The sequence below is a fragment of the Abramis brama genome (assembly GCF_963993115.1).
Source record: "Abramis brama genome assembly, chromosome: 22".
NCBI lineage: Eukaryota > Metazoa > Chordata > Actinopteri > Cypriniformes > Leuciscidae > Abramis > Abramis brama.
Window position 1 is genome coordinate 33,275,666 of NC_139984.1, and position 17,480 is coordinate 33,293,145.

A 17,480-nucleotide genomic window follows, 5' to 3' on the forward strand; every position below is an offset into this window, starting at 1 on the left:
CTTAACGTTCCAAACATCCTTTTTTTTTTTTTTTAAGTATTAAGAACGTTTTATCATTTTGAAAATCAAAACATCCAGTTTTTTAAAAATGTTTTAAGAACGTTTTGTCTAAACATTTATACATAACTTTTAAAGAACGTTAGTGAACGTTATGGGAACGCTCTCTTAAGGTTATAAAAAAACTAACTTGCAGGGAACGTTCTGGAAAGCTCTCTTTAAAATATACTGTAAAATAAAACCTAAAAATAACCTGCTAGGAGAGATCTTGAAAGTTCTCTTTAGGTTATAAAAAAAGAACCTACAGAGAACGTTCCTAGAACGTTCTTATTTGGTTCCCAAAACAATAACCAAATGGAAACCATATGGGAACATTAGGGGGCAAGTTCTGTGTTTGTTGGGTTCTTATGCATTACACTAATCAGTCAGAACTTTGAATTTCCATTCGGTAACAGCATTTCATCTGATTCTGAACTAAATTCTCTCATTGTCTTTCTATCACTCACAACTCTGTGCATGCGCTTCATTCCATGCCATCTTTACACCAAACATCCAGCGTCTCCAGGCAACCATTAACCATTAATCCAGCTAACAAAAATAAGTTGTCAGAACGTTTTGCTAACATTCCCATTAAGTTAGGAAAAAGTTATTTCTGAATGTTTTTTAAACATTGAAAATGTCCAGTTTTTTTAATTGAGAACGTTCCCTGCAGGTTATTTTTAGGTTTTATTTTATAACCCAAGGAAAACCTTCCCAGAACGCTCCCTGCAGGTTATTTTTAGGTTTTATTTTACAGTATATTTTAAATAGACAAAAAAAATTTAGACAAAACATTTAAAAAAAAACTGAATGTTTTGAACGTTTAGAAAACATTAAAAAAATTATGTTTTCATAACATTTCCAAAATGAGAAAACTTTAATACTTTAAAAAAAACCTGGTTGTTTTGGAATGTTCAGAAAACATTCAGAAACTTAATGGGAATGTTAGAAAAACATTCTAAGAACATATTTTTGTATCTGAGAATGTTGTTCTATGAATCTTTTCTCTCAATAGTATGAGAACATCAGTCAAGTACAAATAACATCACAAGGACGTTCCATGAACGGTGTTATAAGAACGTTTTCACTCAACATTATGAGAACATCACAAGGACGTTCCATGATCGTTGTTCTAAGAACGTTTTCACTCAACGTTATGAGAACATCAGTCAAGAACAAATAACATTACAAGGACGTTCCATGAACGTTGTTATAAGAACGTTTTCACTCAACATTATGAGAACATCAGTCAAGAACAAATAACATCACAAGGACGTTCTAAAAACTTTGTTCTAAGAACGTTTTCTATCAACGTTATGAGAACGTTCATCAATCACAAATAACATCATAAAGACGTTCCAAGAAACTTGTTCTAAGAACGTTTTCTATCAACGTTATAATGAGAAAGTTCATCAATCACAAATAACATCATAAAGACGTTCCAAGAACCTTGTTCTAAGAACGTTTTCTATAAACGTTATGAGAACGTTCATCAATCACAAATAACATCATAAAGACGTTCCAAGAACCTTGTTCTAAGAACGTTTTCTATCAACGTTATAATGAGAAAGTTCATCAATCACAAATAACATCATAAAGACGTTCCAAGAACCTTGTTCTAAGAACGTTTTCTATCAACGTTATGATGAGAAAGTTCTTCAATCACAAATAACGTCATAAAGATGTTCCAAGAACCTTGTTCTAAGAACGTTTTCTATCAACGTTATGAGAACGTTCATCAATCACAAATAACGTCATAAAGACGTTCCAAGAAACTTGTTCTAAGAACGTTTTCTATCAACGTTATGAGAACGTTCATCCATCACAAATAACGTCATAAAGACGTTCCAAGAAACTTGTTCTAAGAACGTTTTCTATCAACGTTATGATGAGAAAGTTCTTCAATCACAAATAACATCATAAAGACGTTCCAAGAAACTTGTTCTAAGAACGTTTTCTATCAAAGTTATGAGAACGTTCATCCATCACAAATAACGTCATAAAGACGTTACAAGAAACTTGTTCTAAGAACGTTTTCTATCAACGTTATGAGAACTTTCATCAATAACAAATAACGTCAAAAAGACGTTCCAAGAAACTTGTTCTAAGAACGTTTTCTATCAACGTTATGATGAGAAAGTTCTTCAATCACAAATAACGTCATAAAGATGTTCCAAGAACCTTGTTCTAAGAACGTTTTCTATCAACGTTATGATGAGAAAGTTCTTCAATCACAAATAATGTCAAAAAGACATTCCAAGAACCTTGTTCTAAGAACTTTTTATATCAACGTTATGAGAACTTTCATCAATCACAAATAATGTAAAAAAGACGTTCCAAGAACCTTGTTCTAAGAACGTTTTATATCAACGTTATGAGAACTTTCATCAATCACAAATAACGTCAAAAAGACGTTCCAAGAACCTTGTTCTAAGAACGTTTTCTATCAACGTTATGAGAACTTTCATCAATCACAAATAATGTCAAAAAGACGTTCCAAGAACCTTGTTCTAAGAACTTTTTATATCAACGTTATGAGAACTTTCATCAATCACAAATAACGTCAAAAAGACGTTCCAAGAACCTTGTTCTAAGAACGTTTTCTATCAACGTTATGAGAACTTTCATCAATCACAAATAACGTCAAAAAGACGTTCCATGAACCTTGTTCTAAGAACGTTTTCTATCAACGTTATGAGAACTTTCATCAATCACAAATAATGTCAAAAAGACGTTCCAAGAACCTTGTTCTAAGAACGTTTTCTATCAACGTTATGAGAACTTTCATCAATCACAAATAACGTCAAAAAGACGTTCCATGAACCTTGTTCTAAGAACGTTTTCTATCAACGTTATGAGAACTTTCATCAATCACAAATAACGTCAAAAAGACGTTCCAAGAACCTTGTTCTAAGAACGTTTTCTATCAACGTTATGAGAACTTTCATCAATCACAAATAACGTCAAAAAGACGTTCCAAGAACCTTGTTCTAAGAACGTTTTCTATCAACGTTATGAGAACTTTCATCAATCACAAATAACGTCAAAAAGACGTTCCATGAACCTTGTTCTAAGAACGTTTTCTATCAACGTTATGAGAACTTTCATCAATCACAAATAACGTCAAAAAGACGTTCCAAGAACCTTGTTCTAAGAACGTTTTCTATCAACGTTATGAGAACTTTCATCAATCACAAATAACGTCAAAAAGACGTTCCAAGAACCTTGTTCTAAGAACGTTTTCTATCAACGTTATGAGAACTTTCATCAATCACAAATAACGTCAAAAAGACGTTCCATGAACCTTGTTCTAAGAACGTTTTCTATCAACGTTATGAGAACTTTCATCAATCACAAATAACGTCAAAAAGACGTTCCAAGAACCTTGTTCTAAGAACGTTTTCTATCAACGTTATGAGAACTTTCATCAATCACAAATAACGTCAAAAAGACGTTCCAAGAACCTTGTTCTAAGAACGTTTTCTATCAACGTTATGAGAACTTTCATCAATCACAAATAACGTCATAGACGTTCCAAGAACCTTGTTCTAAGAACGTTTTTTTTCTCAACGTTACAAGAACGTTAATAATGTTATATGAACGTTCCGAAATCATTATTTTAATAACGTTTTGTACTAACATTTACACAACTTTTAAAGAACGTTAGTGAAAGTTCTGGGAACGTTCCCTGTTAGCTCGGAATAAAGTAAAAGTGTCCTGTACTCACATCGTGAAGAAACCACCAGAATAACAGAGTCGACGTGTGTAATCAATTGGCTTTCGCCGTTTGTAATCTTCCTCTGAAGAGACTGGCAGATCAACGCGCTTCTACATTTCTCTCAGATACGCTAAATGCTTATTCGCCGTCACTGTGTGATATTATATTCCAGAAATCATCTTCTTGAGGACGATATTTCACACACACACACACACACACACACACACACGCGCACACTGCCTGAAACGCTGATGACAGCAGAATTGTTCTTTCTTGCTCTTTGAAAAACATGAATGAATCCTGCGGTGATCGACCCGGTGTAATAATTCATAATATATTTGTAGCATTTGTTCCATCTGGAATAGTTTTATTAAGAAATATAAAATAGCTCTCAGTACCACAGAATTATGACAAACATCAGAGCGTGAGATCGCTATATCACACAGAGGAAATCTGAAATTCTGTGTTTTTATTTATCTTGAGTTTTATTTCTTTAATATTTAATTACTTTTAAATTCATTTTATAACACTTTGTTAAAACTGTAGTTTTAAAATAGTAATGTTCAAAGTATTATTTCCCGCGATTTTAATAACTAATTCCTGTGTAAATTCATTTATGTTCACGGCGTCAGAGAAGCAATAAACATTCTGTGTAAATGCACATTTTGTGATTTTATGCCGCTTCAGATTTGGTTTGTGTGTAAAGACGCCTTATGTGTGTGATAATCTGAGATCTGGGTTGTTATTAACTGATATTAAATGTGTAGTGAGTGTAATGGTCATTTCTGCTGGTTCTGGATCAGCTGTCCGGTGTGTGAAAGTGACCTTTCATGTGCTTTTGATTTTGTAAAGTGACTTTGAGCATCAGAGAGAAGCGATATGATCATGCTTGAGAATTAATTAATATAGATTATCTAGTTAGTTTTCTTATGAAAAGATGTGACAGATGTAATATCTCATACTGCATATGTGACTGTGTGTGTGTTTTATTTTAGCTTATAGATGACAGTGTTATCTTGTGCTGATCATCTGATGGTGAATAAGGATCCACTACAGAGACTCAGTCAACAGAATCAACAGAGACTGAAGATACAGTGACTTCACTGTTAGAAATGAAGACTTCATTTAGATCTCAGCGATCCTCTGACAGACCTGATGAGGCGGCAGTGAAACACCTTTTATTTCACAGCAAATTACAGTTTCTCATTCATAGATGAATCATTTTATGTGTATAAACGCACAGTAACTCAAAAAGCTCTGAGTTTTGTCACAGAGTAAATAAAGAGCCTGAATATCTCTGTGTTTGTGTTGTACCAGCAGAGGGAGACAAAGACTGATGAAATATTCATTTTTCATAATTATGAGAAGAAGAAGAAACAGTTCAAGCTCACTTTTGGAAAACAATGGAAGCTTGAGTTTATACATAATGTTTTTAATAATGGTTGCATTACGTGTGTATTAATGTATTAAAGGGGTCATATGATGTGTTTTCATGTTTTCTTTTTCTTTAGTGTGTTATGTAGATGTTTTTGCATGTATAAGATCTACAAACTTACAAAGCTCAAAGTCTCCTACAAAAGATTTTGGTGCTCGAGCCCCTTTTTCAAAATGAATCTGAAGTGCCCCTCTCAAACAAATATCAATGATAATATTGTGGTCAATAAAACAAAATGCATTCGATTATAATTAACATGACAATGTGAACAAAACTAACGACAATTTATTATTTTTTCCGAAGTGTTAACAACTTAGTGTTAACTAATAATTGTTATAAACTGGTACTACCAACAAAATATGAGAGCATTCCTGGAGCTGGGCGTCGTTACACTCCATCCTCATGATCGCTTTCTGCAGGACTTTTACGGGCTTTCCTCAACTCACTGAAGTGACGTCGGTGTCCGGGTCAGCGCTAGCATGAGCCGTCAGGCAAGTGTTATTTAAATAAACTCCTGATGTACTTACAAACGTTCCAATGCCTCGTTTTATGAGTACAGAACCTATTTGTTTTACTGTAGAAGTTTGGTGCCATTCTGGTCATTATTAGTGGGGTAATTTACGAGATTCATCATTGGATCCATTAGCGCCTGCACTAAACCATCCGGCTGATATCTCTAAATAAGCTCTAACTGTAATAATGTTCGACCAAGGGGAAAAAGGCTTCCGGGGGGTGTTTGGCTCGAGGTCACGGTGCAAAGGACCCTCGGTTAATTTTACTCCGAACCATCCCTTTAACCCTCTGGTTTTCTTCGGGGTCCTTTTAACCCGCAAATGACTTTTGCTGATTTTTAAAAAATGTTCTCTTTGTCCAAATGGCACGAAACATTCTACGACTCTCAACCCTTTATAGATCTACACATTTTTTTTTTTATGTTAGCGTGAGTTAGTTAGTCTCCAGTGACCCAGACAATAACATGTAACTTTGTAACAGAATAATAGTTTTTTTATTAACAAGTGTAAATTTGCTCTGTTTATTAATGTTTTTACTCCACATTTATGCAGTTTTGGAGGATTTATGATATATTGGTAAAAAAAAATTATTATTTTTTTATATATATACAAAAACAGCTTTTTATGTAAAATTCACTTTATAAAAGACCCAAATTTCTAAATTTTGTTTAGTGGCTAAAATGATAATTTTTTACTTTTAAAACTACATTTTCCAAAATATGGGCAAAAATGTTACACTAAACCAACCATGTACAATTATCCATGTTATCCCTATAAATTAAATTTAGAAATGGGGGTCTTTCATAAAGTGAATTTGACATAAAAAGCTGTTTTTGTATAAAAACCTATTTAAAAAAACTTTTTAAAATGTATTTATATAACTTTAAAATATAGCATAAATACTGCACAAATGTAGAATAAAAACATTAATAAACAGAGTAAAATTACATTTGTTAAAAAAAAAAAAACTATTATTCTGTTTCAAAATTGCATGTTATATTCTGGGGTCCCTGGAGACCCAAATACAACGAGTGTTGGCCCAAATGAAGATAATCAGAGGGTTAAGGGATACAATACTACAGGGGGACTTTAAAGGGATAGTTCACTTTGAAATTAAATTTTGGTATGTTTTAGCTTACCTCAAGGGCATCCAAGATGTAGGTGTCTTTTTTTTTCCGCAGTAGTTTCAATTTTGATATTTTTAGGTCAAACCGTTCTTGTCTGTCAGTCCTATAATGCAGGTCTGTGGTCACTGTCTCAAAGAGCATGCACAGACTCCAAATTAAAACAATTCTCCATCGTCCAAATTAAACAATTCCCCATCGTAAGTACACATTGATGGACGAAACGAGCGGTTTGTGTGAGAAGACGAACAGTATTTATATCATTTTCAACTCTGGTACACAGCCACGTCCAAGTGAGCAGATGGAGGAACGGATGGTGGAGATGTGGCAACAGTATGAGTGCCTATTTAATGTCTCCTCAAAAGAGTACCACAACCGGAGCGACAAAGAGAAGAGCTGGGGAGAGATCGCTTCAGATTTGAACGTACCGGGTGAGTGTAAAAAGTTGCTAGCGCACTAGCTAGCAAATGTAAACATTAGATCTAGGTCATTGATCATCTGCTACATTCAGGTCTAACAAAAGATGCATTGCACAGTTAGTTAGTTTGTTTGTTTGAATAATATTACTAATATTTAATGATATTAGTTCAGTTGAATTTAGAGAGGAAACACAGTGCATGTCAGTGTCAGTGTATATTTTCAGTGGAGGAGGTGAAAACAAGAGCAACAACATTACGGACACAATACACCAAGCTTCTCAAACCTAAACCAAGTGGGAGTGTGGAGAAAGGGCTCACTCATAAGCAGGCTTGGCTGTTGAGGAATCTGGAGTTCCTCAAAAAACATGTTGCCCAACGCCCCAGTGAGACCAGTGTAAGCAGAGCAGTATTATGGACAGGCATATTGTGTGCTTAAGTAATGGAGATATTTGCATAATTATATATTAATTATCAGGAAATTTTCTAATCCTTTAAATTCCTGCACTGACATAAAATTGTTTTTCAGCTTGATCAATCTGTCAAAGACTTGATTGACGGGCAGGACATGGATGACCCCACCAGCGATGAGGACATTATAAATACATCCGAGGCACCAGGTAAAATAACAATTGTAGATGTAAAGACTAATAAAATGCTGAAAAAGTGATGACAGATTAGTTGTTTTGTCATTCAGGATGCCAGGTGTCCTATTTTAAAAGTTTGCACAAAACAGATCAAGCAGTGACATTTTCATAACTGGTGTATCCAAAATGGTCAATGTTTATGATAATGTCTTTATTCAAATGATTTATTTTATTAATTATTCTTTTACATGTTATGGAGATATTTAATAATTTATAAATATTCTACTATATGCTCTGATATATTTCTAAATGCAAGATCTTTGGATTCTCTTCTGTGCTGTAATTACAATGTAATTTCTCTTACTTTAATTTTTATCTCATTAACCACAGCACCACATCCCTCTACCCAAGAAAGGGTTGAAGAACTCACCACCTCTTTTCCCACTCCCAAATCGGGATCGAAACGTCACAAAGGGGATGCAGATTCTGTTGAGCAACAGAAACTTAATTTGTCACAGCAAGTTACTTCAGTTCTTGCCACTCCAGATCCTTACAGTTCCTTTGGACATCAAGTTGCTGTGGAACTTAAATTAATAAAAAATGTAAGCATACAGACCAGGGCAAAGAAAAAATATCATATAAACTAGTGCCAAACAACTGTAAACAATCTAGCCCTTGCTAGCGCACTACTGTAAACATTTTAAAACAGTTAAAAATCGTACCTCTAGTTCTCGCTGAAGAACAGACAATCCATGTGTCAGTATTTTGCTTGTTATGTTGTGTTTTGGCCTCTAGAGGTCCTCATGGTGTCCTCATGCCCAGCTTACTCAGCTTGTAATTATGTTATTAGGTTCACATGTGTCTCGTTCTGCCGTGTGTATTTAAGTGACTCTGTCTCTGCTTGGTGTTTATTTGTTTTGAAGCCAGTTGCCTGAGTAAGTGTTCTCTAACTCTGAGACATTGTATTTCCTTTTGCCTGTGGATTTTTTCCTTATCAGTTTTATTTTTTGTGGACTTTCTCCTCTGGAGGTTTTTGCTTTAAGATTTTTTTAATCTTTTGTATATTTTTCTGGAATACCCTTTTTGGACTTGTTTTGTTTGAGAACTACTTTTTGCTGTTTTCTGCTCCAGCTCTGGACTATTGCTTGAACACTTATTAAAAGACTTTCTGCATCAAGTTCTCCATAGTGCGTCTTACTGTTGGGTTCACCATCCTCCAGTGGCTCAACGTTTGAGAGTCTGACTCTCACACCGGAGACCCGAGTTCAAGTCCTGGTTCTGACACCTCAGAGGTTAGGGCTAAATCCTTACTCGGGCAGTGTCTGATAAATGTGCACCACTTCCACACTGGGCTTGTCAAGTGTTTTACCGTGCTCTCGAAGACATTCTGAAGCAACATCCGCTGCCTTGTTGAGTCTCAGCCAGTAGTCGTACGGATTCTCATCCTCCTCAGGCAAGGTAGTGTAAAAATCAGCAAGCGGGACCGGCTAGTAATGATTACAACTGAAATGTTTGCGCTATAGACAGAATTTGGACAGACAGTGGTGGCAGAATCACAGTTCCTGATCCAGAGTTTGACTACATCCTTTGCTTTACCACGCAGGTGCACTAGAATTTCTTCCACATGTTCGTCAGAATTCATGTTGCTCTTTTTAACAAATGTCCTCAACAGATCTTCCCATTCCTCAATTTCAATTGTGTCAGAACTATCCCCTCTGAATGAAGGCGGCTCCTTGACTTTTCTGTGCTGAATTACTTGACTTTGCGACAGATTTACCATGCCTGATGGGCTGTTAATAGCCTTCGAATCGCCAGGTAGTTGTCTATTTGGCATGTCAATGTCCAAGCTAAAAGGACTAAGATGGGACATAATGTTGTCTGCTAACTGTTGGCCAATTTGATGGACAATTGAACTCATTTGTCCTAACATATCAGGCACACCATGGTCAGCATTAGGTGTTGACGTGCTGAAATCTCTAGACTTTTGATTGACGTTTGACTGCATGTCTGCTGCATCACAATCTCCCACAGTACACACCCTACTTGTAATGTCAGGTCTGCTATCACTATTCCCAGTATTGGGGCTGTCCATTGAAAAGGGAAGTGGTTCACCTAAAACCCTCTGCCTCTGCTCTGCCTACTGGACTAGGACTGATTTGGTCAGGCGAATATCTCCTGCTATTACTCATTATGAACGAAACAAATGTGCTGCAAGTTCACACACACATATATAAACATAAACTCAATGTCAATGATCAGAGCGAAATGTCCCATAAACTGAAAAAGGATCAAGTGAAAGTGTCTCTTGAACACGAACGGCTGTGACCCAAGGACGAGCTGTTAAACTGATGACGGTGATTTCCATCAACTTGCTTGAAGACGCGACCCATAACAACACAGCGGCATCACAACTTCACGGCACCGATGTGACGGTGTTGCCTCAGTCTGCACAATGGAGATACAAACGTGGAAATAGGGGTTTCACTTCACAGAGAATAAACCAGTTCCACAGCATATCTCGTTATCTCTGCGGTTTATTTAAAACAGTACTCTTTCTTTTTAATCTTTTTCTTTTGCGTTGTGATCGTATAATGAGTACAATTTTGCAGAATTATAAAACATTTTCAGTGAATTAATCACAAATCAACTCAATGAAAAACTCAATTAAATTCAATAGAAAGGGAAACATCCCCACCTAGTGGTGAACATGCACAATTCTACATGAATAAAGCAATTCATCCATAAAACACATTATAACAATATATTTTATACACATTACCTGCACAATGGAAATACAAACGTGGAAATAGGGGTTTCACTTCACAGAGAATAAATCAGTTCTACATAAAACACAAGACAATGCACAAATTAACTGCGGTTGTGCCTCGTAATACTTACAATGTCAAAATAACTCGATAAAATATAACACACTCGACGCCAAACACACATCAAAATATGCCTTACAAGTTCATTGCAGGATAAATCTACAATAAAGGGGTTATTTATGTGTTTTGAACACTTTTAACTGGCAGGTGTCCAAAGAAAAAACGTAAGTTTATCTAATCTTTTTTTTTGTCCTAATCTTTCAATCAGAGATTTAATATTGTTTTAAATTGTCACGATGCGATCAAACATCACATCATAAACCACTTATGCTTGTGATTACAGGAAGATTGCCTTCGCCTGTCACTAGCCACTGTTTTTCCTGGATTTAATCATTCTGTTTTACTTTTTATTTCTTTGTGTGTGTGTGTGTGTGTGTGTGTGTCTGGGCCTAGGATGGAGTCCTGCTAGTGGTAGCTTGTTAATTTAAATGTTTGTTTTTTGTCTGTTTGGCAATCATAATACTCCAATATTTGGCCCATGGGCATTGTGTAATATCTCCTTTGGGACAGTGTTTATTTTGCAATGTTCACTAGTGTGAAGTGTGAAATGCTGTGTTAGGTGTGTGTATGCACGGCCGATTTGGTTTGAAGTGTCTCTTGCAGTGTTTGAGTGTGTGTATGTGGACCGTATCTATTTATTTGACTTTATTCACTGTAGTCTAGGTATTGTTAGACTTTATATCCTGTAACTCATTCACTATGAGACTTTTATACACTGTGATTTATTTATTGTAGAATTGTTCACTGTTATCTACGGGGAACACTTGTCTGCTCTGATTGCCTATCAGTGTATCATGGTGTTTAGTGTTTAATACAATTATATTTGAGTACATCAGTCCCATTTCTGTTCCTTCATTGGACACAACCTGCCTAAATAGTTTAAAGGGGAGCGCTGTTTGGATTTTCTAGTTTAGATATTCAAATTGCGTGCGTTTGAGCGCCCCCTAGGGGTCACACATAGAACATCACTTTTTATTTAAAGCAATTGAATTGTTTGGGTTTGGCAGTTATTTTTAGCCTAGAAATCTAGACGCACCCTAGCGGCAGCAAATGTATTTCGCAGCCAGGGGGGTCTAGCAACTCTCAATAGACCTTCTAGCTGCAAAAACCTAAATTGGGTCAGGCCAATCACGTCGTGTATAGAGTAGGCGGGGGCGGGCTTAACATATGACGACAGAGTTGCAACGGCTGCCACTTGAAAACAAAGAATGACGGCTGCTGATGGAGAACAAGGTCTTTCGAATCGGCTTTGGCCGCGACTCTGGAGGACTTGGAGTTAAGTTTTTCTTTGAGAAAAGAGCAAAGAACGGCACTTAAGTCATTCTTAAAAAAAGGAAGATGTGTTCGTTATTTTGCCGGCCAGATATGGCAAAAGTTGAATCTATCAACTAAGCTCCGCTGTTGGGAAAACGCTCTGGTTGGTTTAAGCGCTGTCCTATTGCGTGCAGAGGGAATTTGAAAGACAGCCGTTTATCCCGCCCCTCGGATTGAGCCGTGTCTATGGTGAGTTGCCAGACCTAACATCTTGATGTAGGTCTGGCTTGCCAGGCTAAGTTATTTTCAGAAAGCTATCAAAACCCTATACAGAGGATGTCCCAGTTCTGTAAAATGATCAAGGGGGACTTCTGGCAGATTTGAGATAGGTAGAGGGATCAGACAAGGGTGTCCGATCTCCCCATTTTGGTTTTTGTTAGCAACGCAAATAATGGCCCTTCACATTAAAAAAGGACATTTTCAAGGAATTACAGCATTAGGGAAAACATTGAAGTTGTGTCAGTTTGCAGATGACACTGCTTTATTTTTGAAAGATAGGAATGAAATCATTAAAGCAGTGAAATGCATAAAATAATTTTCAGATGTATCTGGGCTAGGAATGAATATGAATAAATCTGTTTCCTCTTAAAGAAAGCAGTTTAACGAATTTTTTTAATATTCCAATTGCAAATCAAGTAACATATCTGGGAGTTGTTATATGTAAAGATGAAAATCTGCGTAACAATTTAAACTTCAATCCAATTATTAACAAAACTAGTGAGAGGTTTAATGCGTGGTTACAAAGGGATCTGTCAATTCAGGGACGGGAACTTTTGTCAAAAGCTGAAGGAATCTCCAAATCAGTCTGTGTGTCTATCATTGGATATTCCCCCTAAAGTTACCAAACAATTGGATAAAATGCCTTTTGATTTTATATGGAAAAACAAGCCACATTATTTGAGAAAAGAAATTTTATGCAACCCCAAAGATCATGGTGGTTTAGAGGTTTTGAGTTATGACGCTTTGAACAATGTATTTAAAATAAATTGGCTTATTCAGTATTTCAAAAATAAAGACAGTATTTGGAATTCCTTTCCTAACTCTCTATTTAAACAATTGGGCGACCTCTCATTTTTATTGAAGTGTAATTATTCAATTGAAAAAATAGCAAAATTGAATAAAGCTCTCATGGCATGGACACTGGCCCACAAACATAACTTTTCACCTAGGAGAGATTATATTTGGAACAACAAAGACATCCTTTACAAAAATAAATCTCTCTTTTTTGATTACTGGTTTGATATCGATATTATATTAGTTAGTCAGCTTTTGAATAATGATGGAAATTTATTAACATATAGAGAATTTTTGAATAAATTTAAAATACCAGTTAGACCTAAAGACTACAGAAGCGTATTGCATTCACTTGAGGAAAAAAAATCTACTCTGTTTTTCTGAATTAACGAGTTCATTATTACGAGATAATTTTTCATGAAAAAAAAGTTTTTGCTCTGTTTTTCTGAATTAACGAGTTAATTATCTCAGAATTACGAGATAATTTTTCATGAATAAAAAGTTTTTGCTCTGTTTTTCTGAATTAATGACTTAATTATCTCAAAATTATGAGATAATTTTTTCTTGAAATAAAATGTATTTGCTCTGTTTTTCTGAATTATTGAGTTAATTATCTCAGAATTAAGAGATCATTTTTCATGAATAAAAGTTTTTGCTCTGTTTTTCTGAATTATTGAGTTAATTATCTCAGAATTATGAAACCTAATTTTTCTTGCTTTAAAAATGATTTTAAGCTTTATTGTTCTGTTGTGTGTAATTGCACAAGTAAAAAGGCAATTAGAGCTTATAGCATTGTAAGCAGGGATGATGTTGTATAAAATAGCACCTTTTTCTGTTGTTTGTAATACTTTTTTTCTTGTCCTCTGGCACTGTTCTTATTTTATTTTACTTTATTTACTTGTATTTGTTTTACTTTGAATGATTATGTCTCATTGTATTGTTCTGGTTCATGGCATTAATAATAATAATAAAAAGTCACATCACTAGCGGTGTGTGTAAGAGCTGAAGACGAGAGTCCTGCGGATTCCCCCCCACAGCTCAGAGGATCTGACGTCACAGCAGCGCGGTGAGACTCGCTCAACTAGTTATAATAAAATCTCCATTATTATATCAGTCGATAAACAAACACTTCTGGGATATTTCATAACGCAGACTTTACCTAACCTACCTTACCCTAACCCTAACTAGTAAGTTAAGAGAGTTTGAAAGATCATTTTCATACAGTAACTTCTGGTTTCTGTGTGTAAATCGTCCTCCAAAATGTCCAACGGTGTCTTTAATGTTTTTACTTCAGTGTCATGAAAGCTTTGTGGGTGATGGACAGGGTTTACATTAAGACAGGAGTGTGCCTTAATCTAGTTAATCGTGCATTTCTTTTCTTTTATTCCACAGCTGATGTGTGCAGTTTTTTATTGCTTGCATTAAAATAATTTTCTCTTGTTTTGCTTTTTAATCACAGTCTTTTTCTTCTGCCATTCATGCTTATCAGCGCCATGCAATCTTAAGCTTTTCTTGGTTCAGCTGCACGCAGTCGGAAAAGGTTTATTGGCAGTTTGATAAAATAAAAGAGCCTTTCTAAGAGCCATCGTTTAAGCTGTTGACTTTTCTACCTTGAGAAAGAACATTAAACGAACAACTTAAAAGGGCATGACAAATCATGACATAAGACTGACATCACTCACAACGTACCGATGAACAAATATAACGTCTGATGTTTGCATACGTGCATACCAGTATACCATTACGACATTCTTCGTGAATAAACATGACCTCTGATATTTGTATACATATATACCAACGTACCATCACGTCACATATGCAAATATAAGGCTTGTTCGACTTCATGCAGCTCTGCGCAGACCGATCGGTGGCTGACTTGAAGCATTGCATGCCGGTTAGAAATTTTGTCTGACTTGATACAGCCAGAGAATGTCTAATATGGGGAGAAGTGCCACTCTCAGTAAACTTCCGGTTGCAGTTCCACTCTGGTTCCACATGAGGGCGCTCACAGGACGAGTGCAGTTCCACTCTGGCTCCACATGAGGACGCTCACAGGACGAGTGCAGTTCCACTCTGGCTCCACATGAGGACGCTCACAGGGCGAGTGCAGTTCCACTCTGGCTCCACATGAAGGCGCTCACAGGACGAGTGCAGTTCCACTCTGGCTCCACATGAGGGCGCTCACAGGACGAGTGCAGTTCCACTCTGGCTCCACATGAGGGCGCTCACAGGACGAGTGCAGTTCCACTCTGGCTCCACATGAGGACGCTCACAGGACGAGTGCAGTTCCACTCTGGCTCCACATGAAGGCGCTCACAGGACGAGTGCAGAATGAATGGAGGTCTATGAAGCTATACCCCTCGAAATCTATCATTTATTGTCTAGTAATTTGAATGTTGTATTCGAAAGGAGATGCAAAGAAATTACACATTGCTGGGTGTTAGATTTTTTAGAGTCACTTATTTGCTTTAAAAAGTCTTTTAAAATGTCAATGACGTCATACACATCGTACGACCAGAGATACTGCTTTACGGCAATCCTTCAGTCACTTTGGTGCTTTCGCGCTCTGCACTTTCTTTTCTCTCGAGGCATCGACAACACAGCTGACACTGGTAAACACACAGCACAGCTGACACAGGCAAACACACAACACAGCTGACACAGGTAAATACACAGCACAGCTGACACAGGCAAACACACAACACAGCTGACACAGGTAAACACACGTGCTAGAAGAGTTGTTGTTTTGTTTGTTTCTGGTCCCGCTTTGGATGCCACAATGCCATCAAGTGGTATCTCTGGTCAACAACAACTCAACCAGTAAGAAATCAAAAGGACATAAGTACTCGTTCATTCAACTTTCGACCTATAACCCATGTTGAACTTGCAAAACCAACAATCAAATCTGAGATTTCTCAACGGCAATCGGGTGAAACAGACAAATTTAGCCGTCTAGCCCCATAGACTCCCATTCATTCTGCACTCATGGGCGATCGCCCCCAGTGGAGCTCTGGTGGAACTACAACCAAAGTTCGGTACAATAGGACTTGATAGGGAGTGGCCAGGCTCTCCGTAGATGGGCTCTGATACAGTGCCGACGGGATCTTTTTCGGGATCTTCGGAGGACTGAAGAGATCGGAGCTTTAAATTTAATATCTAAATTTCTATAATTAATTAATTATGTCACACTGAGAGTTAGGACGGGCCTTGATTTCGCAGCTTTACTTCCGGCTCACTACTGCGCAGGTCTGGTCCCGAGATCGCCACTGCGCAGACTCAAGCCCCAAGATGTCAGCGCCATATCGGGACACTGGCGGCTTCACTTCTCACGAAGATGGCGGAGAGAGCAGACGCATTGTGAATAGCTCAGAGTAGCAAAGCCTTGAAAATCAATGGAATGAACTTTTAACTCAACAAAACCCTGAAATATCAGATGTACAACCGTAGGGAACTTATCATAATAATTCAGAAACGTGTGAGTGACCCTGAGCACCTCGTGGAGTACGATATTGCAGACCATAATATGGCTAGCACAAAAGCTAATGCTAAATTGAAGGCTCTCCAAGAACACGACTATGGTGGTCCAGAAAGGATGGAAACTAACACCAGAGGAACCAAAAACACCTTAGCATCTCCTTCCAAACCACCAGCACCACAGAAGAAGTCAAAACCAGACGACGTCGTGACTGCTGGAGCCCATGCTGAAAACGCCTCTAACGCTGCGATCCTGGCTGCTATCGGCACTCTTCAAAACATGATGCAGGACTTCAAAGCGGAGCTAAAGCAGAACACGCTGACCATAGCCAACATCACGAAAGCGGTAGAGTTTATCTCTGCCGAACTCAAAGAATGTAAAACACAGTGCCAAAAACTGCACGTCGAGGTGAAACAACTCAAAGAGGAGAACACAGATCTGGGGAAAGAGCAGCAGAGTTGGAGCATTATAAAAGAAGATGGAACCTGCGAGTAAATGGCTTACAGGAGGGAAAAGACGAAAACACACGACCAATCATCTCTGATATCATCGGAAAGATTGTGCCACACTGGAGGGAGAAGATGGATTTCATCCTGGATTCGGTGCACCGACTGGGGCCGAGTAACACCAGCCGCCCTCGTCAGATCCTCATGCAGTTCACAGGACGCCACTTCAGGGACGAACTCTGGCGGATCACCAAACTTCCCCCCGTCTGCAAGCATCTCAACATCCGCTTCGCAGAAGACCTCACCAAGGAAGACAGAGAGGCACGGAGGGCTGTGTGGACGAAAGTTGAACAGGCAAGGAAGGCAGGACTAAAGACAGTGTTCCCCCCATGCTTTCATTAATGGACAAAGAGTCTCACCATAGACACAACTATCCAGGGTTTTTGAATCCCGAAAACAAGTGAGTTTGAATGAAAATTCTCGGGGTTTTGCTACTATTACAAATTCCTGATAGGAAA

At 37.4% G+C, this 17,480-nt stretch overlaps 2 protein-coding genes across 14 annotated transcripts in view; both read left to right on the forward strand.

Moving 5' to 3' along the window:
* Positions 1–17,480, forward strand: part of LOC311073496 (NLR family CARD domain-containing protein 3-like) — a 239,259-nt gene that overhangs the window by 179,754 nt on the left and 42,025 nt on the right. The window lies entirely within an intron of this gene.
* On the forward strand, positions 6,676–10,470 carry LOC311073500 (uncharacterized protein). 2 transcript variants are annotated; one of them, XM_084099321.1, is made up of 4 exons: positions 6,676–7,256; positions 7,469–7,638; positions 7,771–7,861; positions 8,219–10,470. In XM_084099321.1, exons 1-4 carry the CDS (start codon positions 7,040–7,042, stop codon positions 8,473–8,475), a joined length of 735 nt encoding a protein of 244 aa, XP_083955447.1. In that variant the 5' UTR covers positions 6,676–7,039; the 3' UTR covers positions 8,476–10,470. The 2 variants fall into 2 exon arrangements, 1 of the variants encoding a protein (XP_083955447.1); XR_014604153.1 differs by lacking the exon at positions 7,469–7,638 and having other exon boundaries at positions 6,686–7,256.

What these genes read in the sequence shown, in the direction of transcription:
- LOC311073500 (XM_084099321.1), top strand. Translation starts at nt 7,040, where the DNA reads ATGGACGAAACGAGCGGTTTGTGTGAGAAGACGAACAGTATTTATATC. An exon ending in AACGCCCCAGTGAGACCAGT is followed by an intron (nt 7,639 to 7,770) that starts GTAAGCAGAGCA and finishes ATTGTTTTTCAG; the next exon opens with CTTGATCAATCTGTCAAAGA. An exon ending in AAATACATCCGAGGCACCAG is followed by an intron (nt 7,862 to 8,218) that starts GTAAAATAACAA and finishes CATTAACCACAG; the next exon opens with CACCACATCCCTCTACCCAA.